We start from the raw sequence: 26,374 nt of genomic DNA, 5'->3' as shown, positions 1-26,374 counted from the left end.
ATTCTGGGTGAGATTATGTTCACGAACGTAAGCAGAGAATAGTTTCCAAATGATGATGCAAAACATCTCCAAAATGCGTGAGCGTGTGTGTGTGTGTGTGAGTGAGAGAGAGAGAGAGAGAGAGAGAGAGAGAGAGAGAGAGAGAGAGAGAGAGAGAGAGAGAGAGAGAAGAGATGACTCAAACTACGAATACGGTCACTAGGCAGGATAGACTGTTCACACTTTTGAGCGCCCACACGGCAATCAGTATCAAGGAGGCGTCACAATCAGTCTACGCACTCAAGCATGATTACTCGCCATTCTTGAGAACAAAGAGTTGGAGAATCGTTGGGGGGGGGGGGGGGGCAGAAGCCATAAAATGAATTGTGTACAATTAAAGTCAGTATCTACTCGCTTGATTCATTCAAACAGGTTAGGGTTAGGGTTATTCTGAATCATACAAATCTGTCATCATGTGTGTATGTATATCTATATATATGTATATCTATATATGTATATCTATATATATCTATATATATACACATATACACACACACACACGCATGGGTCAGTTACCCTAATTAGATACAAGCAATTAACATTGATTGAGTCCAAACAGGCAAGAACTGAAGAAAATCACACATTTTTTCTGCAACTATCAGGAGGCTGAAGTCCGAGCTGGCAGATAAACCGATATTCTCTCAGATGGTTTCTATTTATATGATGAGAGCTCGCAGCTCCAGTCCTCAGATTTTACTGTATCCACAAGGTTTTTTTTCCTTGCTGAAATTGTAGCCTGTTTGTGAGTTAATCTTTGATATGAAATAACATCTTTGAAGGATCAAACATGGGAGATTTTCTGTTTGATAAGAGTATATTTGAAAGCGTTTCATTTTTTTAGAGTCCTTCATAGCACAGAGAGTTGTCTTGTTACATTTCAGAGCTGGTATTCAAAGCACCATAACAAGCCTGTTTAAGTCCTGTTCATCCCTTCAATTTCAGTTTGTAGGTGTGTGACGACGGACAGAGTTGAACAAGGCTCTGGGCTTGGACCACTAGTTTTGTTCAATATGACTAAAAAATACTCTATTCACTCTTATACAGATGATACCCAGTGATATTTATCTAACTTTATCCAACTAGTTTGAAATTTTGTTGGAATCTACAAATACATTCTTGAAGCACATTTTATAGCATTATTCATCAAAGTGAAATTTGACCACCAAATTGTTGTGAGTTCATCCCTGAGTCTCTGGGGGTTAAACGATGGCTAAACAGCAAAGTTAAAATAATAATTTTTTTTTAAAAAACGAATGACAGTAATGTGGAAAAATGTTAGTTTTACACAGGTATTAAAATAGAGCACAACAGACTGACATAATCATTATTTGCCTGTTTTACAGAATAAAGCAGAGCCAGTTTGTCTAAACAAAATCCAGCTCTAATAGTTGCACTGTCCCCTCATCCTGATCCAAACAGGATCTCTGTTGGGTTCGCTGAGGTCTTCTGAGTTTATTTTAGAGTGTGGGAGTCAGTCTCTCCAGTTCCAACAGCAGAGCTGGCAGAATGCTGTCCAGTAAGGCCAGTCCATCCCAGGAGCACCGCAAACCTCTAATACGGAAAGACGAGAAGACGAGAGATGAGAAATTCAGGCATAAAAGATTTTGCAGAAGCGAAAAGTGTTACTGTCATAAATCACCTGTCATCAAGGATCAGTTGTCCGTCGTGTAGCAATCGCTGGACATCACTGGATGTACCGAAGACGTCACGGAGACCCGCTTTAGGACTGAACATCTTCCAATGCTGTTACATAGCCAATAGCCACAAATAGACTTGTTAAACTTCAAAATATTCACTGTTGGAAAAAAAAAAACCAGAGAGAGAGAGAGAAGATGATAAAGATTTCGTCAAGCAGGCTTCACCTCGTCAGTGATGCCCTCAGTCATCCTCATCCCCATCACCAGCACCTCCTCCAGTCTGCCGAACAAACAGAAGTCACGACAGACCCTCACAGTTCATCCATGATAACAAGAACAGTGAGTAAAACTAACGAAATGGAGCCACTTCACAAGGACAGAACGTTTATGAGCACATGTGCAGCAATCAAACAGGCTGCGACACAACTGTTATACTTCACATGGGGAGAGGAATGAAAACGGCAGCGGCCCCCATGTGTCATAACCTAATTTAATCATGAAAACAAACAACAACAAAAAAACAACAACACCACAGCGTGTAAGTGCAACAGCTCACAGTTCAAGATGGCCCAGCTGAATCCTCCTCCGGGTGCCATGTCCCCTCTGTTGTACCTCACGGATCCAGACATCAGGTTCCAGGGTCTGGGTCCGGGCCTCTCGAAGGGCGCCACCCTCGCCGAGTGGAACGAACCGTCCATGTGCTCCTGTTGCAGATTATAACATTAAACTTCCACAAATACGACGATCATCGGTGACCGTTTTAAATACAGGTGGCAGGTTACCTGGACCCACACCGATGTACTGTCCTCCCCTCCAGTAGTTCAGATTGTGATGACTCACTGAGTTCTAAATAACAAAAAGTTTTCGTTACTTTTCCCAGATCAACATAACCGACCCTCTGCTGTGCTGGTCGGGGCAAAGCGTCTCTCAGAAGGAAGAAGAGCAGCACAGAACTTTGATTTTAGAAGCAAGGACATGATTGGGTGTTGCTCTGTAGCTTGGCTCCATAAAGGGTAGAATTATCACAGCTCTATGGCATAAAGGGGCCGCATCTGCAGGGGATGGCAGGACCACCACCCACCAGCTCCAGTACTTGAACTTATGGGAGGCACCTTTCAGTTTCGACACATTTTCAGGACAAACTTCAACTAATTCTTAACACTTCGGGACTTTTTAATTGTTAAAACAGTTAAACTGGGTCTGAACTGGGAGATCCGGCCCTATCCCACACAATTTGAAGGGTTTTGCTAAGTCAGCAAGGCAGTGCACGTTCTAGGATTTGATTTGAAGGCTTTTCTTTCCTTTTCCAACATTTAATTAGTTGAATGCCTCATAGACAGTATGCTGACGCGATATTACATGACGGCAACTTCACATTGTACCGGGAAGAGAGAAAGAAGAGGTGACGCTGAATCACGTGACATATGAAAATGATTCTAAATAAAAGGAATAAATGATATTCATGATATTTTACCAATCTCATGAAGAAATTATGGTTATAAATTTATTTAGTATCAATTCTCAGTACAACCACCAAATACAGACAGGTTATAATCCTCGTGAACTGAGGTTTCACTGTTGTGTTGCGTGAGTGATTTGGGGGGACCAACGTCAGAGGTGGATAATCATCAGGACTCACGTGTCTCGCAAAGTTTGACACCTCATACTGGTGAAAGCCGTGCTGGTGGAGGCTCCTCCGGGCCCTCTGGTACATCTCTGCTGTGACATCATCCGAGGGCACGGCCACCTCACCGAGCTGCACCCGTTTAAACAGCTGGGTGCCTCGCTCCAGGGTCAGCTGGTACAGAGACACGTGGTCATCGCACACCCTCAACACCTCAGACAACTCCGTCTCCCAGGATTCCACGCTCTGTTTGGGTCGTCCAAACATCACATCCACTGACACCCTCCCTGGGCAAAGCCTCCTCGCCTCCTCGATAGTTCGTACAGCCTGGTGAGAGCTGTGGTCTCTCCCCAGAGATTTTAGGTCCTCATCCTGCAGAGACTGGATGTTTGACAATGTTATATTAGAGACTGACTGAAGCAGGGTTCCTGGGGCTGATGCTGATATTTAAGAAGAAAGAAAATTCAAAAATCGTCAAAAATATACGTTTGGTTTATTTATTCATTTTGAAACAATCCCTCAAATGTGATGGACAAAAAAATGATGGACGGCAGGACAGGGAGCAAATGATAATTGGAGCTTGACTGATACTGGGTTTTGGGGGTTGATACTGGTACCAATATGGGGGAGAAAAAAAAAAACCTTAAATATATCAGCCAGTATCCCTTTTTATTTCAACAACTCCTGACATGTATTTATGAAGAACCTATGAGAAGATATACAAAGACAAGACAACTTTATTATCTAAGATGAGAGTGCTCTAAAGTAATAAACTTAACTGGTAATTTAATATTTGTTACATTTCTGGAAGCATCTTTTTTTGTTTTCATTCCTACATTAAAAAAAAACCTGTTTTCATATTCGACAACATATTTGACGTGCAGATATTATCGGCCACAGCGATATTTTATCGGTCATGTCTTGATTATACATCACCTCTGTTGTTAGCATTCTACAGACTACATTCACCTGGACCCCGATGGAGAAACGGTTCACCCCTGCACTGCAGAAGTCCTCTAGTTTGGACATTCCCTCTGGAGTGGGGTTGACCTCCAGCGTGACCTCAGCCTCCTCTGAAAGAATGGCTCTGACAGCCTCCAGGAGGGTGGAGACAGTTGAGGGGTGCGACAGGCTCGGAGTCCCACCACCAAAAAATACTGAGGTGATGCTTGCAAGGAGAAGTAATAAAGATGGGTGAGGTGGGTGTATAGAAACCTGCGAGATTTAGGGGGGGGGGGGGGATTTCACTTGGTGACCAATCAACATACCTGGATACCTGACTGAGCTGCAGCAGCGTCTCTGTCTCCCTCTGAAGACACTCCATCATGACGCGGTGGTTGTCGCCTCTCGGGATGTACTTGTTGAAGTTGCAGTAGGAGCATCTTCTCAGGCAGTAAGGCCACTGCAGCAGAGGGACGGAGGGCCAAACTTTTCAGACATTAGGACTAACCCGCGTGCGCCTGCATGGAAATGTGTCATTAGTTAAATGGACCGAGTTCGGCTCACGTGCACATAAAGGGACGCCCGCCGCGTGAAGGGAGGGCAGTCGGCCAAATCACATCCATCTTCCGTTATTTCTCCACCAGAAATCCCTGAAAAACGGCGGAGACCAGACGACAGGACACGTCCCGCCGTGGAGAACGTGAGTCTGATCATTCCCGGGGGGACGGACGGTTCGTCAGGTTTCAACGTGTCTGAGGACGTCCTTCAGCCGGGCACGTGGCTCCTCGAAGCTGCAGCGCCTCAGCTCCGCCATAGAAATAAGTAAATATCCACTGACAAATCTAGGATAAGACACTGTGGCAATGTAACACTCAAACATGCACGTACATGCCGTGTAGTTAAAGCCGTCTCTTAGCTGTGACGTACGCCCCAAACAGGAAGTACTTAACCTTTTATGTCATACACTCTTTAGCCACAAGGAGACGCCTTTTTCTAACAGTAGAAATGACCGTTGATGTAAAGCTACTAGGTTACCATACTGTTGTGTCTACTTTTTATCCAAACTGGGCAAAAAGCAGTGTGAGAGAGCTCAAGTGAATAAAGATGAATGTTCATTGAGTTATTGACAAAATGTGATTGACAGAACCTCCCAGATGTTGATCCTCCTGACTAGATACCAAGGGAAATGTTCCAAGCCATGTTTACATGGCTAAAATAGGCACAGCTCAACAACACCTAGCTTAGAATTACAATAAATTTATAATAAACATAATAAATAAAATTTTGATACTCCTGTAGACATGTGCCATTTTATCTATTCTATTTTTCCTCATCTTTGGCCTTCAGTTTTTATATATCCATACTGTGGTTGTTCAGTTTTATATATATATATATATATATATATTTATTTTTTTTTTTTTTGTGGTTTGTTCATCTGAATATTGGTGTAGCTCCTGCTATTCCTCTGTTTATATGCCTGCACATTGTTTAATGACAACAGAATAGTATAGGATCGGATCTGATCTGGGAATAGGTGCATACACTAAGGAGAACAAGGTTTGAATTAATACATCGTTTACGACTGCATTTAACCTTTGACGGCATGACAAAATGTCCGATGTGAAAAGAGCGTGATACTGTGAGAAATGAAGGAAGTCAGTTATTTCTTACAGTCAGACCTCTTCTCTCCTCCAGTTTGGCAGACCTACAGTATTCAAAATCAAGTAGACAGCTCCTCTTCAAAAATTTTACTTCGTTTGAAGGTGTTCATTCTTCCTTTTTTCATCCGTATACAGTAAATTATCAAACATTATCAAACAAATATTTGGGAAAAAGGGAAACTGTCATAAATGTCCTCGCACAGTTCAGTATGTTCATGTATTTACAGCTGCAGCATCTTTATTGATTGTGTAGTCTGTTCGGGTTTTGCATGAGGCTGGATTAAATATCAATGTGTCTTTGAAAAACACTGATATTTGTTGTTGCAGTGACGACACATGAGGACACCGGTCTATATTTAGAATGTACTTTTGTGCACAAGATCAAAGTAATTTAATGAGGTATTGATTCCCCTGAATACCCAGGAAAATCACCGTCTGGTGAGCTGACAATGAAATAACCTTGTCGATACAAGCAGAGACTGTTTTTCAAATCCCTATTTTTTGAGCCATCGCAGGAGTCATCAGGGCTGCAGTGAATCACTTGGAGGTAAAAGTCATGCGGCTTTTCGGGGAACGGAAAAGTCCTTATTTACTGCTAATATTTTCTGCTGACCTTTAACACAAAGAATTTGCCGTTGAATGTTTAAGTCACTTTGAATTCAGTTCCATTTATATCTGCGTTAAAAAAAAAAAAAACATTTGCAAGGACAAAGAATGTGCTCATTTTGACGGTTACATTTTGCAAATGTTACTCTAAACGGTAATTATTTGAAAAATATCTCACGCGCTTTTAATTAAAAAATGCTGACAATTATGAATGTGCTTGCTGCCAGCTTCCCCGGGGATAGTTTCCATTTGATATTAAATCTGGTGCCCAATTACCTAATCCCAACTACCTCGTCAATAGAGACAGTCGGATAGTAGAGAGAGACAGAGGAGAGAGAGAAGAGAGGGACTAGACACAAAGGAAAGGGGTGTGTGTGTTCACTGAATACATGCAGCAGCAGCGTGTTTGGTCAGAAGCTCAACTTTCTGGTGATCCACATTAAAAGACTGAATCTGACAAATGGACAAGAGGAAGAAAGGTAAGTATGCTAACATACTATATGAGGTGGGTAAAGAGAATCTGAACAGGAAGTGTATGTATCCCTGCTTTTACTTGTGTTACAGATTATTCTTGCTTGTGTTGTACGTCGCTTTGGACAAAAGCGTCTGCTAAATGAAATTGTAGAATTGTAGAATTATGTTGCATGCCATTTAGGGACCGTCTGAAAGTTGCCTTGGTTTAAAAAAAAATGAAATAAGGAAATTTAAAGTGTTACTTTCCATTTAATAAATAGTAACATTGTTTAAGAATTGATACACACTATAGAAGTAAAAGTGAGAATCAGATATATGTACCAGACACCCACCAATACAAGAATTTCAGCTAATGTAATTTTGTTTTCAGAAATCAAAACTGAATGGAAGTAAACTCCCTTTTTCACAGGATCCTTGCTGGAATTGAGGCTCATGGTGGTCGGTAGCAGCGGACCATCTCAGTTTCAACTCACCAATGCCATTCTTGGGAGAGAGGAGTTCTCTAAAGATATCATCAGCATTTCTGGCAGCAGGAAGAACACTGGAGAGCTGGCTGGTAGACGGGTGACCGTAGTCAATGGACCGAACATCTATGACAAAGATTTATCCCGAGCCAAGAGGAAGATGGAGCTGCGGAGGTCGAAGTGCTTATGTATCCCTGGTCCTCATGCCTTTCTGGTCTCCTTTGACATGGAGAAAATCTCCCCTAACGACATCAGAACCCCCAAGCTGATGCTGAAGCGTTTTGGAAGACGCTGTCTGAGACATTGCATTGTCCTCTTGGCCTATGAAGGAAATCCAGAGAGTGCTGTCTTGAAGAAGACTGACTGGCACTTGAAAGAACTCATCGAGAACTTTGGTGGACGCTTTCACATCTTCAGCAAGAACTGGAGAGATCACAGCCTTGAGCGAGAGCTGCTTCGGAAGATCGAGTGGATGATAGCGTCAGTAGGAGGGGGCTACTTCTCTAGTAGAACTTTCCAGAAAGCAGAGGCCAGTGTGAAGAAGGAGGAAAAGAGACTCAGGAAGCAGATGACAGCAGAAAATGAGAAGGCATGGAATGAACTGGAGAAGAAATACCTATCGGATGAATTGTATGAGCAGAAGAATGCTTACACTTCCAATGTCAGCGCAGAGATCAGGGCCAAGGCAGAGATGGACAACGACTGGCTCCGAACATCCCTGGCTAGAGGGTTGGGGACAGGTTTATTTGTTGGAGCTGTCATGGGCGCACTTGTTGGGTCGATAGAGGGGCCGGGGGGGATGGTTCTTTACGGGATCATTGGTGGAGCAGTGGGTGGATCCGCAGGAGGAACAGCCCAGGTGGCTATAAAGCACATGGAAGACAGAGTGGCCCCACCAGCCAGACTCAACTTCAACTCAATCTTCATCAATCGCTTCTTTGCAGCTCCCCGCCCCTGAAAATTAGAAAAGGATCAATATCATGCTACCTAATTAGATATTAGAAACAAATTGCTTTATCCGGACTGAAACACAAACATGACTATTTTGCTTCTCCCTCTGCAGCATGTATGACCATTAGTACATTTTAGCACCAAACAACTCAAGCAAGATAAACTAAAACTGCAAACAAAACAGATTCTTTTTTGTATTACTTTCTTCTTGTTTGGTATCCGTACAACATTTCATTCAGCCTCCAGCATGTTTCCTGCTGCAGTTGAGTTAATGTGTAGCTCAGATAACATTCAGGGTGGAGTCCTGACTGAGCATACCATTGTCTACAGCAGTGTTCTTTTCCTAGACAACCCACCGACTGCACCTGAGTGCCAACCATTGCAGTATCTCTGTATTACCCTGGAACCTGCGACCAAAAGAAGTACACACTTATTGGACAAGAAAGGTAAGACAGTTTAGAAAACTTTTTACGTTTGTTTCTCTGTCATTTTTCAGAAAGTTGCCTCGTTGATGAGTTTAAGATCAGACTGAAAGCAGTTCTCTGAGTCATTTTTGAGCATGTTATATTTTGAGAATGTTTCCTACATGAATGTTTGAGTAGAAATGAGGCAGGACAAAACATGAGGAGAAATCGGTTTTCAGCTGTAAACTGAGTTTTAGCTTCGTAGGTGATGATGTAACAAACCTATTGGCTGATACCTGTTTGACCACATACTTTCCCTCATGTTCCTCTACTTATCCACTTTCGGTCTCTGTAAGTCTATCTGTCCTTGAACACAAAGTGTCAGTGACCATAACAGAAAGAAGAATTAGCTTGAGAAAAACAAGTACAGACCTCAAATTTGGACATTTCTTTTTCCTATGAAATCCACGATCCATCAAGAGTTTCAACAAGACGTCACACATCCGGTCCTCCGTGTATGGCTACGTGTGTTGGAATGTTCTGACGTGATGTCCGATTCCAGAGTGCTGAATATCTAAACTGGAAATTCTTGCACTTTAACATTTTTGTGTAATGTCAATTCCAGTTTTTCTTAGATTGGAATATTGAACACGGTTTAGTATTTGCTGTCTGTAGCCCCAAAGAATCAACTTCCTGGTGCGTTATAGCCTTAAATATAAAGTTTTGTGACCTCCTCACTGTTTTGTTTCAGTCTCACTCAGTGATTACTATCAAAATATACCTTTCCGAAGATAAAGATATTACATTCTATTTTGTTTGACAGTGTTATTTCACTTACCTTTTCAGTAATAATGGCCTCCACCATGAGCCTCCTCCCTGAGAAGCATTTCCTGTGCTCCTTGTGTAAAGACATCTTCACCAGCCCAGTGACCATCCCATGTGGACACAGCTTCTGCTTGTCCTGTCTTTGCCAATACTGGGCCAGACACCAGTCCAAATACTGCCCCCACTGTAGAAGACTATTTGCTGACAAACCCGACCTCAGCGTCAACCGCATTCTGGCAGACGTCTCCGATAAGTACAGGCAGAGTCGACCACAGAAACCACCTGATGACGAGATGGTACTTTTTTTTCTCCAATATTTTATTCAGTTGTGACCAAATCTGATCATTAATTTTTTTGATTTAAAGGAAACCACCGACTTTTTGGGAAATGTGCTAATTTGCCATCATCCTCAGAGGCACACAAGAAGGAAGACACCTTTTTCTGTGCAGCTGAGAGCCGCAGAGACCAGCTAGCTAATGTTTGGTAGTGTGTGGGAAGTATTAGTACCCCTGTCAAATGTGACTGCTAGTACTTAATCATGGCTGGCTTTCTAAGAGAAGAGGAGGAGGAGGAGGAAGAGGAGGAGGAAGAGGAGGAGGAGGAATCCTTTTTGCAAAAACCAAGAGATCTATTTTATAGATACTCAAACTTCCCACTCACTACTATTCATCATGCAAAGCTAACTAGTGTTCAGTTGGTATCTATGGAGGGGGGCTGGCTCAGATATGTCTAGTTTCCAGAAGTTGGCATGTACTTAAGATTAATCCATGTATTTTTGTCTTTGCTTATGTCACTGTGCATGTTACATACGTGCAGGTTATTGATGTTGAGCAAATGATTCAAGAGAGGCAGCAGAAGATAGAAAGGTTGAAAAATTCTCTAGCGCTCCAAAAGGTCAGTTGTAACTTAAATATATGTACACATGACGCACATACACTAGATGATGATGATGATGATGATGATGATGATGGTTATGATGATGATGATGATGGTGATGATGACGTCATTGTCCAATCAGAGCTCTTACCTCAGAGAAGTGCGAGAGAGCCAGAAAGTCTTCTCGGCCCTTGTGAATGCGATGGAGAAGAGTCACAAAGCCGTTGTTGCAGCAATTGAGGAAAGGCAAAAAGAAGAGGAGAAGAAAGTGGAAACACTGGTGAAAGAGCTTGAATGTGAGATCCAGGAGCTGAGGAAGGAGATGAATGAAACTGATCCTCACTTTCTTGACAACAGTGACCAGAGTGACAGCACAAATATTGTCACCATGGTAAGCATGTTACAATGGTAAAGCACTGATGTGACCACCAGTGAAATGACATTGTCATCGATGTCCTACAGAGCATTGTTTCCTCTGTGCAAGCCCCTGAGTTTCAGGATTGGTCCATGGTTACCATAGAAACTGACCCTTGTGTTGGGGTTACCAGAAGAGCACTGTCAGACATGATGGATAAGGTAAAGATGGAAGTCAACAGGCTCTCCAAATCAGGTCAGTCAGATGATTTTTGAATATAATAAATCACATTTTTGATAAAAAAAAAAAAAATCAGCCAAATTTGACATTCCTTTTCCCCAATACATTTTTTGACAGAACTTAAGAGGATTGAGAAATACACAGGTAAGGCCTTATCTACACAGAAATGTATGTTTTTCCTCAAATTGTTCATTCTGTTTGACTTACTAGCCTCCCTCTGTCATAGTGGATGTCAACCTAAGTGCGAAGACAGCGCACCCCTTCCTCTCTGTCTCAGATGACAGAAAACAAGTGAGGCACACAGAAAAGTTTCAGGAGGTACCGGATCACCCAAAAAGATTTGATCGTGTGGTTAACGTGCTAGCCAAAGAGAGCTTCAGCAGCGGGAGGTGCTACTGGGAGGTGGAGGTCGGCGAGAAGATCGAATGGAATCTGGGTGTTGTCAGGCAGTCCATAAACAGGAAGGGCAAGTTCACAGTTTGCCCTGGGAATGGTTTCTGGACACTCAGCCTGAAGGTGGGAGGACAGTACGTTGTCAACACCTCACCTGCCACTCTAGTCGCACTAGAGCAGAGACCCAGGAAAGTGGGCATCTTTCTGGACTACTCTGAAGGTTGTGTGTCTTTCTACTGTGCAGAATCTGGAGTGCACATCTATACCTTCAAAGACAAATTCACTGACAGGCTTCATCCGTTCTTCAGTCCTGGTCGCCTGCATGGTGGCAAAAATGAAACTCCATTAATCATCTGTTCTAGTTTTTGCAGCATCTGACATCAGATTATATAATCACAGTTATGTGCTTGTAATCGTTCACTTCATGTCCGTCCAACTCAAATTTATTTCGTTACAAATGTGAAGACTAAGTTGAATCACTGGGTACAAGAGGCAGCATAAGGACTGGAAAAACTTCAATGAAACCCAAAAACAGATTGAAAATGAAAGACAATGGGCAGGAGAAGAAAGGGCACTCATACAGTGAGCCAAAAAAACAGGAGAAAATAGGCTACTGAGCTGGATGGATGCGAGAGGCTGTAGGACAGAGGCTGACCAGGAGCAGGCTGGGAGGGCACAGCACAACAGCGGGGCATTGTGTTCATACACCAGGCACTGGGAGACACTCAAACACATTCACACACTGCGCACACAAGCCTCTGCCCACTGCCACACAGAACGGGCATCTGGGAAGGCAGCCTCATCTCCAGTTCAGTCCTGGGTGTCGAAGCTGGTCGAGCCTCTTCACTTCAGCTCATGACCTCGGAGACAGAGCGCCACCCGCTCTCCAACCGTCGCGTGGACTGAACTCTATTCTCAGGGCCGCAAATCACTGGTCAACTAAAAGACTAGAAACACTAACCTTTGGACCACCTTCAAGGAGAGCAGTGAGAGTCCAGTGTATTCATAGCAGGTAAATATGCATAGTGAATCGTTTTCATCTGTGTTTAGTCTCTCAAAATGTCACAAACAATGTCTGAAAATTTTCCATACACTTATGTGATGATTAATATTTGGGCTTAATGGATGTGTGAGGCAGTTGTGTTGGATGTCATCAGTTACTCTTGTCCCATTACAATGTGGGGGGGAGGTTGCAAAAACTCTGGGAGAGATAGAAACTTTGAATTGGATTATGTGGGTTTCTCCATCGTTATCTGTCCTCCTACAATTATGTTCATAATTAGTCCTCATCTTACTACCTAGGGGTCAAGAGGCTCATCCGTCTGAACCCTGGACTGACATTGATTTGGTCAATTGTGGATACTGAGAGCTGTTCTACAGCTCTAACAGATGTCACAGGTCCTTCTGGCCCACTCTAGAATTTGTTCATGAAAGCTGCTTGTGTTCCGAGTCTCCTCATGTTTTCTGAGATAATCCACTCGGCCGTCAAGGCGTAGCTTAACACCCACAGCTGTGTCAAAGAAGGCTATTCTCTCCGGTTCTCATTGGAATCCACAAAACACGAGCCTCACAGCCTGTTTCCAAATATTTATGATAAATATATGCCCCATTAATCTTTGTGTGCTTTTACAAATGCGATGCTCATTGTTTAAAGTATTGAAAAGCTATAAATAAATTAATATCAGTGAATTTGTAATATTTTGATTATGAACTATAGATACCTAAATGACTTTCTTTGTCATTTTCTGAACTTCAGAGTACCTGTACCTGGAAGCTGAAATCATCGACACCATCAGCCCAGTAGTCAGCAGTGGAGCCTCTTACTTTTCTGGACTGTAACCGGGCCCTGCTCAACGAACAGAGACTGACATAAAACCAAGACAAATCCTTCAAAGTAAAACAGCACCTTTTTATCATGGCGACCACAGGCATGCAATTGCTGGGCCTGATTCTCTCCATTGTGGGCTGGGTGGGTGGGGCTGTAGTCTGCGCCATCCCCCTGTGGCGGGTCACCGCTTTCATTGGTAACAACATTGTGACGGCTCAGATCATTTGGGAAGGCCTTTGGATGAATTGTATTGTGCAGAGCACCGGTCAGATCCAGTGTAAGGTATACGACAGCTTGCTGGCTCTGCCCAGTGACATGCAGGCTGCCCGAGGCCTCACCGTACTCTCCATCCTCATGTGTGGTCTGGCTCTGGCTCTCGGGGTCCTAGGAGTCAAGTGCACTAAATGCATTGGCGTAAACAGCCTCAAGGCCCGTATTGCTCGTATTTCCGGTGCCCTGTTTGCCATCGCAGGGTTCCTCTACCTTGTACCCGTCTGTTGGACTGCCCACTCCATCATCAAGGATTTCTATGACCCACATGTTGCGGCTCCACACAAGCGTGAACTGGGCCCTGCCCTCTACATCGGCTGGGGGGCATCAGCCTTGCTTCTTATTGGGGGATCTCTGCTCTACACTGGGTCCAGTCCCCCTGGAATCCCTGGTTCTCCCACTTTCAGCAGCGGAGAGAGCAGTCCTCGCAGGGCACCTGCCACACAAGTCAAAGGTTACGTCTAAGATCCCAAAATGTCTGAAGTCCCACCACCCAAACCACACGTTACAAACCTGTGTCTGTCCTCTTGATTTTGCTCCCTGTTATTATTTTATATTTGATGTTATTCCAGTTTGTTTTTTTTCTTTGAAGAGCCACAGGAGGCTGAAAATTGAACTCCATTTTATGATTTCATACCAGTTGAATAACCATTTTTTTTCTGTCTGTCAATGTGAAATACAATAAAAAATTCTGTCTTCCAAATCTCTTGAGAGAGAAATTGTGTCTGTTCACATTATGTAGCCATCGACTATTATCCTTACCTGTGATGCTGCATCGTGGATTTGATCTGATGCAAACTTTGCCTGTCCAAATCATTAAAACAGTGATTAAAATAACAAAGAATGAGTCAGATTTCTCAGAAGATTGTAGTTTTGATTGTTTTCACACTTCCCATTGCCATGCAGGACAATTATAATGATTATTGATTGGATAATCTTAAGTATGGGTTTCTATACTTCAGCTGATACCGTGACGTGTATCAACCCTGGAAAATAAAGGCCTTTCTAGATTTCTTAATTTCCATTTTTCGCACATGTTGCATAGCCCTAATTAAAAAATATAAACACTATTATTCAAAAAAACGTGGGAGACAATTACTGTAATCTTTATAAGTAAAATATTTGTTTATCTCATTTGCGTAAACAGCTGTGTGGGTCCTGTCGAGTAGAGAAACAATAGAACAATGGGGATGTGTCGCTTGTAGTTCTACGTTGTCGAGAATTGTGTGTGTGTGTGTGTGTATGTGTGTGTGGTCCTCCCTTTAATGTCCCTCAACCCTGATACCCTCTAACAAAGCAAAAACCGATACTCCTTGGATTCCCAGCTAGTGCAGCAAAACAATCACTCTCGGCCCAGTTCATCTCAAAGTAAACAACTCATATTCACAAAATGACATAAATGCTCAGCAGATGACACGCTCCACATTGGAGGGGGTCTGTGCGGTAGTCCCTCTATTTAAACATGCGAGCCAAGTCATCTTTACTCATGAGACATTCATCAGATCACTCAAAGTCTCTGCAGCTTCACCTATAAGTAAATGCCAATTTTAGACTTTAAAAAAAACATACATGTGGATCAAACTCATTATGAGCTCTTAACACAGTAAATGCAGGCCCACGTTCAGTTATTCCTTGCTTTATTAAAACTGAATTAATTGCATGGTAATTTTCACACTGAGATTTGATTTTCATCTGCCAAAACAATAATTTGATCATTGTAGGGGCGGGCACGACCCCATCCAAACACAATGACAGTGTATGGTGCGTTACAGCATCACAATGACAATGGATCCCAGTGTTCCCAGTGCCAGGTAGTGACTCATCCATGACCTAAGTCGGCCTTTAACAATGTTGGTGGAGTAATGCTATCAGTACAGTAAAGCAGCCTGTGCCTTTATACTATAAAAGTGAAAGATTAGTGTGTTTCTGAGGCTGTAAAGAATCAGCCTAGTGACCTGATGCTAATTATACCAACTCTTTATCATAATTCAAGTCGTGTTTATGAGTCATTGATTAAATAAGAGGTTAGGGCCAACTTCAAAATGCTATACTGGGATGCTTCATCGTCATCTTGAAGTAAAAGGCATTTTAAAATGATGCTTGTGTGAACTGTGGCATAACTGGGGAATATATTCTTGAGCATTTTCCTCTTTCATAATTGACATTTATGGAAGTAAAATGAAAAGGTCAAATGAAAGGAATCTATAAATATAATAAAAAATGGTTTATTTTCAATATGTTTTAATAACAAAAGATTAGTAAATTGATAGATAAATAAAATTCTCAAAAAAACAACAACTTGCATACACTTTTAGCAAAGTGTTTTGGTGAAACTGAATATTAGTCAGGAAAAGGAATGTAAAGAGTGCCCAGTGCAAGTAAATAATTTGTAACTTACACCTCCAGAATTATAGTTACCCCCTTTTTTGCTCAGAAAAGAACTGGCTTTATACATCTGTCAGCATTTCTGTTCCTCGACTTGCTCAGGCAGCCAGAGGTCACACTCGTACGATAATGAGAAAAAAAAAGTTCGTCTTATAGCTCATATTGAAATGTTATGTAGAAAAAATATAAATAATGGCCTCACTCTTGGCCAAGACACATTGGGGACTGAAATGTCAAGATGACCCTCACAGGTCCAGCTGACATAAATGTACTTGTCGTTTCATTTATCAGCCGCTAGAGGGTGAATTTCCCTCTGTGTTGGTGGCATTTCTGCAGCGGAAGTGGGAAGTAGGAAACGCTGCACAGCTGTAACACTCCGTGGCTAACACAGAAGCTAGCAGGCTAACCTCAACGGAGAAAATAATAGGATCGGTATAACACGCCTCGACAGTTACTTTAAGACTTTGAATCAACAATGGGGAAAGGTGGCGGTACTTTTGAGAGGCTTCTGGGTAAGTTATAAGCACACTCGTAAAGTTAATATTTAGCTCAGTTTTAAAGTGCGATGTTTTTCCAGCGTATTGTTTTGGAAGAGGCTGGGGCTGTGGCTCTGAGGCCAGCTAATTTTAGCCTGCTAACAAATTTGCTGCTATTGTTTGAAGGCCTGATATTGGCTCACTAATTTTACCTACACGATTAAGATGTGAATTTAATCTTGATTGTCCTATAATGTGTATCATAGTGTAACCGAAGCTCCTCTGCTTTAGCTTCTGCTATCACCTCCATGTTCCTCAATCTAGCGTCAATATAGGATGATGATTTCAGGGATTCATGTCGTACGCATAATTATATTAAGGACAGGTAGCTGTTCCATCTATGGACATTATAAGTATACTACAATAACAGTAGTATAGTAAAGTTAATTTATAACTGGTGACATGACTTGCAAGTTTATCAGGCTAACACAACGGTATCACTTAGCATGATAAGCTAATGGTGTTTTCTCAAGTTGTCATGATTACGGGTTGATTAGCTAACATTAGCTGCTCGGAAGGGTATAATTCAGTCCATTGCTTGAATCGGTGAACCGCACAAGTCTTTAGAAAGCCGGAGAAATTAAGTTGACCTACCTTAGTAGTGTGACGTTAGCTGACTCTAACACTAACCAGGAAAAACAACTGTGTCACAACATGCAAACGTCGTAGATGAGATGGTGTAATGACACGTCGTGAGGGAGAGATTAGGGATTTAATAACCGTTGTGCAGTTTATTTAGAATTTGGTATCTCATCCGATTCACTGGTCGTAATTAGTATTAACCTCACTGCTCTGGCTATAGAGGGTCACCTGGAAACCCTGTAACCCTCTCTGGCTCCTCCCACTCTGTTGTGCGTTTCTGACCTGGGGTATGGTCAAGTTTCCAGTGACTTACAACACATTTTGTTATAATGACCATGTTATTGCTGCAACTTACCATGACTATACTTCTCAACACTTTGATGTAGGAAAAGCTTGATGTTGTACTTTCATCTTACTTTTAACATTCCCAAACAGAGGTTTTCACCTTCCTAATTATTTTTTGAAGAGCATGACATATGTCTACCCCACATCTAGTCCTATAATCAGGAGGGGAACAAGGTTTTTTTCAGTCGATGTTACTTGTAGATTATAGAGGCTATTAAATATGTCAAAGCTTTTAACTGTCTGTAATTACTGCAGATAAAGCTACCAGTCAGCTGTTGCTGGAGACCGACTGGGAATCCATCCTTCAAATCTGTGATCTCATTCGACAAGGAGACACTCAGTGAGTGATTCTTCCCGCTTCAGTGCATGTTTATATCCCCTGCTGACGAAATTTTTGAAAAGAACTTTCTAGTCTTGTCTCTTATTAAGGGAGACATGATTCAGTTCATGGCTTTGAGAGACTGTTATGCATTCATGTATTCCTTTTAGGGCAAAATATGCAATTGGGGCCATCAAGAAGAAGTTGAATGACAAAAATCCACATGTTGCCCTCTATGCACTTGAGGTAAGATGTTGCACATTCTGCTCCACTAGTGTGTTATTTTTCACATTCATCTAAACTTTTTTTTTTTTTTTTTTTGAGATTGCTTATTTGCTGTCATGTGTATAAGAAAGAAAAAAAATAATATCACCTCACACTTCAGGTCCTGGAGTCAGTCGTTAAGAACTGTGGCCAGACAGTCCATGATGAGGTGGCAAGTAAACAAACAATGGAGGAACTGAAGGATCTGCTCAAGGTGAACTTTTATTGCAGCTGATTCCTGAGGATAACATGCTGCTATGCTCAGTTTCCACTTTCCTTTGATCAGTCACATCATGTTCTGACATTCCTGCAAAGCAGCTCTGTTGAAGCCACTCCATAACTGTATTCTAGAAATGATATCTCTGCTCCCGTGTCTAAGCCCCTTTTCCTTCACCATCAATTTTACCACGGTGCCTAAAGTGGGGCAATCTGAACATGCAACTTTAATGTGACTCTGGAGCAAAACTGTGCAGATGAGTCACTCTGAGCACAAACTGTTAAATCTGTGACCTTCAGCGTATTCGTACTTTGCCTTACCACTGTTCATCACATTCTCTCTAGACTGATTTTTGCTTATTACTGACTAACATATGCATTTCAGTGTGAGCTCCTTCTCATCATTTGATTGGATCCTGTTGTATCATGTGACTCAGGCCTCTGCAGCCCTCATCGGTCTCCACTTCCTGATGATGTTATTGTCTTGTGATGACTGTATTCAAACAATGAACGGGACTTCCCGCCTCTGATTTTGCCATCAGCCTCTATAACATTAGACTTTGTGTTTTAACAGCTCACTTTACCGGTGTTTGCGTGACACAGAAATGTAAAGGAAAAATTCAAGGAAGACATTTTGTTCAGTGTTTGGTCCTTTTACCACCAGAAACAGACGGAACCGAATGTCAGAAACAAGATCCTTTATCTGATTCAAGCCTGGGCACACGCCTTCCGCAACGAGCCCAAATACAAGGTGGTTCAAGACACTTATCAGATCATGAAAGTGGAAGGTACGTGGATATAGTAGCATGTATACATTTCCCTCTCTTTCTTTTTTCCGTCCTGACCTTTAACCTAAGGATCTCTGGAAGTCTAAACAACTCTGTGATTGATCCAATTGAATTAAAGAATAGAAGAACATCTACTTTTGCTTACCATCAATGTTTTAATATACACAAAAGATAATAAAAACGCACTGTGAGTCATCCGTGATATTTTCAGTGGTACATGGTACTACACAGAATATTACTGTATACACTAAATATAGTCTGTTTTTATTCTCAGGTCACGTGTTCCCTGAGTTTAAGGAGAGCGATGCCATGTTTGCCGCTGAGAGAGTGAGATATTTAATTCACATCACTTGACTCACTCAGTTTTGACTCACTCCAGGATTAGCATATTGTTAATAAAACATAATGTCGATGTGCTTATTCAGGCTCCAGACTGGGTCGATGCTGAGGAATGCCACCGGTGCAGAGTCCAGTTTGGTGTTATGACAAGAAAGGTAGGCTGGGCTGTCTTGAAACTAGGACATTTGGAGCTCATATAGTCTCCATGCAGCTCCAGCAGCGTGTGTGCAGTTTATGTTTATTGCCTCTGCAAGGCAGTTGACCTTGATTTTGTATTCTTTTACTTCTTCCCAGCACCATTGTCGAGCCTGTGGGCAGATTTTTTGCGGCAAGTGTTCATCTAAGTACTCCACCATTCCGAAGTTTGGAATAGAGAAGGAAGTGCGAGTGTGTGAGCCCTGCTTTGAGCTGCTGAACAAGTGAGTCCCCAGACTTTGATGATAGCACTTGCAGAGTGAGCGGGAGTGTTTGTCTCTGAGTGTGTGTAGCGCTTACAGAGTGTGTGTGTTCCCTATACTACCGCTATTGGTCCTCGCTTCTGGTCTAGTGGTTGATTCACTGTTGGCATTTACAGCTGCTACTGTTCTCAGGTTATATTAGTCAAAATCATCATTGCTAACGATTCCGTTTGTGGATGTGCTGTCATTTCATTGTTTATGTGTTCATGCGTTTTCAGTCTTTGGCGAATTAATTACCAACAACCTAAGAGCAGAAAGTCTTCAGAAATGTTTTATTTTGAGATTGAAGGTCTGATCTGTCAAGAGCAAGGAGACTGTGCGATGTGCAAATTAAGAAAATAACGTGATTAGTTTGCTGTTGTTTCTGCACATGATGATGACCCAAACAAAACCTTCAATAGGATATAGGGATTAATTGAAAATATTTGAGACTTTCCAGTATTCAAAGACGTATGCACCACCCTGATGCTTTCAGTTCTAATCTTTTTTTGTTCTATTTTTGGAGAATTATGTATTTTAAGCTGTATGCTTTCCTCCACTGATTCACAAGACTGTTTGTCCTCCCTGATCCCTTTTCCTCACCAGCCACCCCTCCCTCTCTCCTCCTCTTAGGAAAACGGAGGGGAAAGCCCCCTCCTCAGGCTCTGCCGAACTGCCTCCTGAGTACCTGACCAGCCCGCTGTCCCAACAGTCACAAGTAATGGTTTGAAAAACTTATGGCGGAGAAAAAAAAAGATGGCGGCCTTATTACGCTTTCATTTTTCATAAGTGTGTAGAATCTGATTAGGTTGTGCTCTGTCTTTCTTTCCTGCGCTCTGTCTCTTACCGTCCCTCCTCTTCTTCGCCAGATGCCCCCAAAGAGAGATGAGGCAGCACTGCAGGAGGAAGAAGAGCTGCAGCTGGCCATCGCCCTTTCCCAGAGTGAGGCTGAGGAGAAGGAGCGCATGGTGGGTTGCACCACTGAAGGTTTATAAAGTATTTTTACTGCTTTTTATATTGAAAAAAAATACCCGCTACATAGCTTTTATTTGCCCTTACAGAGGCAGAAGAACTCTTACGCTGTGTACTCCAAAGCTGACCCCACCCCAGTGACCTCTTCAGCACCACCGGTCAGCACCCTGTACACTCCCCCTGTGGTAAGACGTGTCATTACCCCACCAAGAACATTCAACTGTTCTCGAGCAGCTATGTAAATCTGATGTCTATCAACTATACCCTCTCCAGAATTCCTCTGCCCCATCGGCTGAAGATGTAGACCCAGAGGTAAATGTCTGTCCTCTCCTGGATGTCTCAGATTTCCCTAGAAATAGAAATGCTGCGTCACGCCCAAAATACTGAGATGAATTTGCTACATTTTTCCAGCTGGCTCGTTACCTCAACAGAACGTACTGGGAGAAGAAACAGGAAGAGGCTCGCAAGAGCCCCACCCCCTCAGCTCCTGCCCCCGTGCCATTGGCTGAACCCCTTCCACCAATAAGTCAACCTGTAGAGACTCATGTCCCCGTGCAGCCAGTTAGTATAGTGGAGGTATGTTGAAACTTGCAAAGCTAGTTATCAAATTTTATATGTTCAGCTTAACTGAAGGAGGCAAACAAAAACTGACTCTGCGCTTCACTTCCCTGTTTTCATCTCCAGCAGCAATACCAGAACGGGGAGTCCGAGGAAAACCATGAGCAGTTCCTGAAGGCTCTGCAGAACGCTGTCACCACCTTCCTTAACCGCATGAAGAGCAACCACATGCGTGGGCGCAGCATCACTAATGACAGTGCTGTGCTTTCACTCTTCCAGTCAATCAACAACATGCATCCGCAGCTTCTGGACATCCTCAACCAGCTTGATGAGAAGCGATGTGAGTGGTGGTACACACCTTGATGACAAATCTTGGTGACCGTCACAAATGTGGACACAGAAACTTGAACACTTAGTTCAATTGTGCTGGAATGTATGTGCGTCTGTGTTGACATTTCTGTGTGTGATAAATTCATTTCGTTGACAGTGTACTATGAGGGGCTCCAGGACAAACTGGCTCAAGTACGCGACGCTCGGGCGGCCCTGAATGCCCTTCGGGATGAACACCGAGAGAAACTGCGCCGCGCTGCGGAGGAAGCAGAGAGACAAAGGCAGATCCAGCTGGCGCAAAAACTGGAGATCATGAGGCAGAAGAAACAGGTGATGTATCGAGGCTTTCGTTAAAATGCAGATATTGCTAAGCTGTGCACCACCATGCTAATGTCTCCTGGTTTGTGTACTTCAGGAGTACTTGGAGATGCAAAGACAGCTGGCCATTCAGCGCCTCCAGGAGCAGGAAAAAGAACGTCAGATGCGCCTGGAACAGCAGAAACACACGATCCAAATGAGGGCCCAGATGCCTGCGTTCTCGTTGCCCTACGCCCAGGTACACACGCTGTCCCCCAGCTCTGCTGTTTAACACAGATTTACACACCGTGTTCATTTGGCTGACTATGTTGAAATGTGCTATTCCACAGATGCAGTCTTTGCCCCCCAACGTAGCAGGAGGGGTGGTGTACCAGCCTGGAGCTCCACCCAGCTACCCCGGCACCTTCAGCCCCGCTGGGTCTGTGGAGGGTTCACCTATGCACAACATCTATCTGAACCAGCCTGGGCAGACGGCCCCACCACAGTACCAGGCCCTGCCTGGAGCCGCCACAGGTGAGGAGGGCAACAACAAGCTGGACTTAATGAAACTGGGACTTTAAATGGATGGACTCGCCAGTAGAAATAGAAAATCCACAATATTTGGTGTCTTTGCGACATAAACTCCTTAATAGTCAACAGCTCATGTCTTCCTTTGTATTTAACTGATTTTGTCTCTTTCCAGATCCCAATATGGTTAATGCGTACATGTACCAGGCTGCAGGCACCAATGGGCAGCCTGCTCCTCCACCTGGTCAGGCCCCACCCACTACCAGTCCACCCTACTCCAACTACCAGCCTACACCTACACAGGGCTACCAGGTCTGATTAAATCTTCATGTCAGCCCACTTTTGGTTTCTGATCACGACTTGTAGCTCATGATGGTGAATCATCCCTCTAAACTATCTTCACTGTCTATTGCAGAACGTGGCGTCCCAGGCCCAGAGTATACCCCCCATGTCCCAGGCCGCCCCGAGCAACGGTATGACTTACATGGGCTACCAGCCCTACAGCATGCAGAATATGATTTCAGCGTTGCCAGGACAGGACCCCAATATGCCCCCGCAACAGCCGTACATGCCAGGCCAGCAGCCCATGTACCAACAGGTCAGTCACTGAACACTATCATCCCTGCATCCAGATTACTTCAGCCTCATCGTCATCCTTCTGTCTCTGTACTTCTCTTGTATGCTAGGTGGCTAACCCTGGTGGTCCGCAGCAGCAACAGGCACAGCAGCCACCCCCTCAGGCTGTGCCTGGCAGCGCAGAGGCACAACTCATCTCCTTCGACTGAAACCTCTCACACTGAAGAGATCCGACACACTACACCTTCTCCGCACCTCCCTCTCCTCTCCCTCCAGTCCTCTCTTCTCCCTCCCTCCCTCCCTCTCTCCCTCCCTCCTTCCCTCCCTCCTCTCCTCTACCTCTGGACTCTGAGGCTGCCCTCTGGAAACACCTTCTACCTTCCATCTTGCTGTGATGTTGTGGCAATGTGAAATATTGTGATGATGTTGCAGAAACGCTCTCCTTGTTAGCCTTCCTTCTCCCAGCGAAAGTGTGGGAACAGACAGGAGGTGACGCTGCAAAGGGAGGGCGCCATAACCCAGACCTTTCCACTCTCTTACCTTCCTCTTTCCAGCTGATATGTATGTAGTATTTCCTTATACAGTAAATAACTGAAGATCAGAAATAGTACGTGGTATTAAAGTTGAAAATGAATCAGAAAATATAATAATTGATGAAAAAAAGACAAGACATAACCATCCTTTGTCTCATATTTTTTTAAAACAAAATTTGCATGTTAGTTTTTAATTATTTTTGGGCACGGAAGCTCAGTCTGGCTGTGATTGAGAGACATCTGTTTGTGATGTTTAAGAGAATGTGGAAACAATTGTAATGTCCAAGGAGAGAAAGCACAGTCAAAAGCCTGAAATGAATAGCACTAACTCACATCAGCTTCACATCTTAACATTCCAGTTGTAGTTCTTGGATTCGTCCCCCCCTTTCATGCTCCCCCGACACACACACCCAACATGGCCTATGGCGTTATCTTGTTTTGGGGTTTTATTCGTTGTGCGTTCCCTGGAACATGGAGCGTCCTGATCAGTTGACGGAACACATGTACATCCAGACAATTTGCTCGATGAATTTTATCCTCACCGAATATACTTCAAGTGATTAATTAATTTAAGTTATGCAGCTAAAAATATAAATACAAAAGTCACTATCCTGTAATTTGAACAGCAACCAGCATCCCTTTTTCTTAAAAGCAATTTGTGTTTCCCAACATCAGTTACCGTCATAAGAAAAGCCCTTAACCTATAAATAACTACGTATTGCCTCGATTGAGAAAGTGCCCGATCACGCGCGTGTACGTGTAACGTTCAGACGAGGATGCAGGGTGGGCACTTGGAAACTTTTGCTGAACCGAATGTGCCGCATGTATTTGTCACAGAGTGATTTCTGTAACCCTTCATTTGCCATCTGTGATCTTTTATTCCATCATAACGGATCTGTCTGACTTTAAAAGTGATTTTAAATTTATATTTAATAAATATCTGGTTCTTATTGTCCACTTGTTGCTTGTGTGTCTTTTCGTGGGTTTTGAAACAAATGAGAATAAGGGTATCAACTTTTATTCGGTGTAAATATATAGTGTTCATATTTCAGTGTTAATGAGAAAACTATGATGGAGCGTGCACACAAAAAAAATCTCTTTGAAGTTCACAGTTTTCTGAAGATGAGGCATTTGTAGAAATCTTCCATTTCAATCTGCATGCAAAAATAAAATAAGCATAAATGTGCTATAATTTTTAAAAACAACAAACAAAAAAACCCCACCCTAACAATGTCATGTGACTCACCATCCTCTCCATACGCATCCCGTTCCCATAGGCCAGCTGTCTGAGCACATCAATATCCGGGAGACCCCACTCTGGATTCCTGAGTTGCAGGTCATCAATTACAATCCCACTGAGATGTATTTTGTCATGAATAATTTATATCAGCCATACTTAATAGTGTGTCGTCTAGGAGACTCACATTTTTCGAAGCTCTTCATCCAGAAGTTCATTACAACTTGGTGTAATGGTGCCGTTAATAGCATAAACCTAGAAAATATTTCAAAATATTAGTTGTAAAGTGCCACAGCTTTACACTTCTATGCTGACTACGCCATAATAAGCTCATATAATGTGTATAGTTACCCCATATGTTATCAAAAGGCCATTTTGTTTGATGATCTGACCAGCTCCGCTGAAAACACCCTTGACAACGACGTTTAGAAATCAAGTTAGGAATTCTATAATCTATGTCTTCTTGAACGAACTACTGCCCTTCCACTCACCTGCGCTGTTTTAAATGAGCTGTATTGCAGTAAGTTAATGGCAATGATGACATCACAAGAGCTACAAGAAAGACCCGCCCATTTATCCCATGGTTCACTGGCGTCCAGATGCACGGGTTGCAGCACCGTCTTGGCGTTGGTTGCTGCAATGTATGCTTTGATGCTGTAAGAAAAAGTTGGGTGTTGACTTAGTCTTAAATTTACAACCTCACTGCTGTAAAGTCATCAATTTTGATCATTAATCATGAGCAAGTCAGCATAAGAAGAGGAAATCGTTTCTTCATACCTTTCTCTAGCCTCCTCCTGGATGTCCGATGGTTGCCAGGTGACAAAGGGCATCTTCTGGGCAAATCGTATGACATGCTGCCCCGTCCCAGAGCCCAGCTCTAAGGCAAACAGCTGCCTGTGGGACTGGTCCTCCAGCACATCCTCCAGCACTGAACACAGTTCCTCCCAGTTTCTCTCTGCCTGAGGAGATAGCAGCATGGTCTAGAGGAGAGAGGCAGAAGAACATGATGGCATCTTATGTTTCCAGCCAACATTCTGTGTTTTGCTCGCTGAGGACCCCTCTTACCTTCAGTGGTGATGGCCGATACAAGCTAGAGAGGAAATGGAATGTCGGTGCACACTGGGTGTGGTTGATGACAGCAACAGCAGATGGGTGCTGAGATTACCTGGTTAAGAGGATTCACTCTGTGCTCGTCCCCCGGTTTTCAGCACCGGTACACACAAGAGGAAAAAACACAGTACATTCATAAAGTACATTTGTGTAAAAATAGTAATCGGTCAGAGACACCCCAACAAATCTTTGAAGGAGACATCAAATTGCTACATCAAAGTCAACAACAACAACAAGGATTACCATGACACCATGAAGATGTAACATTTTAGTTTGGGTCTTCTTTGAATGAACAGTTATGCACTGGAAGAAAATATCAAGCATAGACTAAATAAAATGAAAAATTATTTACAAAAGCACAACTTAAAAGACATATTTCTATAATACACGTTTGTTACATGAATGTTTAAGGTAGATGATTGAAAGACAGCTT

The 26,374-nt window shown here is 42.9% G+C and overlaps 6 protein-coding genes and 1 long non-coding RNA gene across 12 annotated transcripts; 4 read left to right on the top strand and 3 right to left on the bottom strand.

The window, feature by feature from the left end:
• Positions 1-846: 846 nt before the first annotated feature.
• rsad1 (radical S-adenosyl methionine domain containing 1) lies at positions 847-5,613 on the bottom strand. Its single transcript, XM_086184907.1, has 9 exons — positions 4,807-5,613; positions 4,569-4,702; positions 4,270-4,468; positions 3,316-3,681; positions 2,459-2,522; positions 2,233-2,380; positions 1,902-1,956; positions 1,679-1,782; positions 847-1,590 (listed from the first exon to the last, which is right to left on the bottom strand). The coding sequence occupies exons 1-9, from the start codon at positions 4,954-4,956 to the stop codon at positions 1,497-1,499; spliced, it is 1,314 nt and encodes a 437-aa protein (XP_086041033.1). The 5' UTR covers positions 4,957-5,613; the 3' UTR covers positions 847-1,496.
• Positions 5,614-11,838, bottom strand: LOC147245007 (uncharacterized). The gene is made up of 3 exons (XR_015110010.1): positions 9,235-11,838; positions 8,717-8,805; positions 5,614-8,401 (listed from the first exon to the last, which is right to left on the bottom strand). It is a non-coding gene; the product is annotated as an uncharacterized LOC147245007 (long non-coding RNA).
• On the top strand, positions 6,622-8,416 carry LOC147245008 (GTPase IMAP family member 7). Of its 2 annotated transcripts, none has more exons than XM_086184908.1 (2): positions 6,622-6,988; positions 7,393-8,416. In XM_086184908.1, exons 1-2 carry the CDS (start codon positions 6,970-6,972, stop codon positions 8,403-8,405), a joined length of 1,032 nt encoding a protein of 343 aa, XP_086041034.1. In that variant the 5' UTR covers positions 6,622-6,969; the 3' UTR covers positions 8,406-8,416. The 2 variants fall into 2 exon arrangements, with proteins under 2 accessions (XP_086041034.1, XP_086041035.1); XM_086184909.1 differs by having other exon boundaries at positions 6,622-7,014.
• Positions 8,646-11,870, top strand: btr02 (bloodthirsty-related gene family, member 2). Its single transcript, XM_086184906.1, has 7 exons — positions 8,646-8,844; positions 9,649-9,923; positions 10,444-10,521; positions 10,646-10,894; positions 10,966-11,113; positions 11,216-11,242; positions 11,325-11,870. The coding sequence occupies exons 1-7, from the start codon at positions 8,646-8,648 to the stop codon at positions 11,867-11,869; spliced, it is 1,521 nt and encodes a 506-aa protein (XP_086041032.1). The 3' UTR covers position 11,870.
• Positions 11,871-13,406: 1,536 nt separating this feature from the next.
• On the top strand, positions 13,407-14,292 carry cldnk (claudin k). The gene has a single exon (XM_086184910.1). It carries the CDS (start codon positions 13,407-13,409, stop codon positions 14,052-14,054), a length of 648 nt encoding a protein of 215 aa, XP_086041036.1. The 3' UTR covers positions 14,055-14,292.
• Positions 14,293-16,317: 2,025 nt separating this feature from the next.
• On the top strand, positions 16,318-24,104 carry hgs (hepatocyte growth factor-regulated tyrosine kinase substrate). Of its 5 annotated transcripts, none has more exons than XM_086184903.1 (20): positions 16,318-16,486; positions 17,693-17,777; positions 17,927-18,002; positions 18,142-18,234; positions 18,907-19,024; positions 19,299-19,351; positions 19,450-19,518; positions 19,658-19,782; positions 20,407-20,518; positions 20,670-20,768; positions 20,862-20,957; positions 21,046-21,084; positions 21,184-21,348; positions 21,457-21,670; positions 21,818-21,990; positions 22,076-22,216; positions 22,308-22,491; positions 22,661-22,797; positions 22,901-23,083; positions 23,172-24,104. In XM_086184903.1, the coding sequence occupies exons 1-20, from the start codon at positions 16,450-16,452 to the stop codon at positions 23,268-23,270; spliced, it is 2,298 nt and encodes a 765-aa protein (XP_086041029.1). In that variant the 5' UTR covers positions 16,318-16,449; the 3' UTR covers positions 23,271-24,104. The 5 variants fall into 5 exon arrangements, with proteins under 5 accessions (XP_086041029.1, XP_086041031.1, XP_086041030.1 ...); XM_086184905.1 differs by having other exon boundaries at positions 18,901-19,024; positions 20,434-20,518; positions 21,460-21,670; XM_086184904.1 differs by having other exon boundaries at positions 18,901-19,024; positions 20,434-20,518.
• LOC147245003 (methyltransferase-like 26 B) lies at positions 23,782-25,941 on the bottom strand. The gene is made up of 7 exons (XM_086184911.1): positions 25,897-25,941; positions 25,609-25,811; positions 25,323-25,485; positions 25,183-25,242; positions 25,019-25,086; positions 24,841-24,919; positions 23,782-24,748 (listed from the first exon to the last, which is right to left on the bottom strand). Exons 2-7 carry the CDS (start codon positions 25,806-25,808, stop codon positions 24,701-24,703), a joined length of 618 nt encoding a protein of 205 aa, XP_086041037.1. The 5' UTR covers positions 25,809-25,811; positions 25,897-25,941; the 3' UTR covers positions 23,782-24,700.
• Positions 25,942-26,374: the final 433 nt, after the last annotated feature.

This window comes from Aulostomus chinensis, chromosome 18 (genome assembly GCF_037954235.1).
Source record: "Aulostomus chinensis isolate RoL2024-O1b breed Wild chromosome 18, RoL_Achi_v1.0, whole genome shotgun sequence".
Taxonomy (NCBI): Eukaryota; Metazoa; Chordata; class Actinopteri; order Syngnathiformes; family Aulostomidae; genus Aulostomus; species Aulostomus chinensis.
The sequence above is the reverse complement of the archived record's forward strand: the minus strand, read 5'-3'. Positions and strand labels throughout refer to the sequence as shown.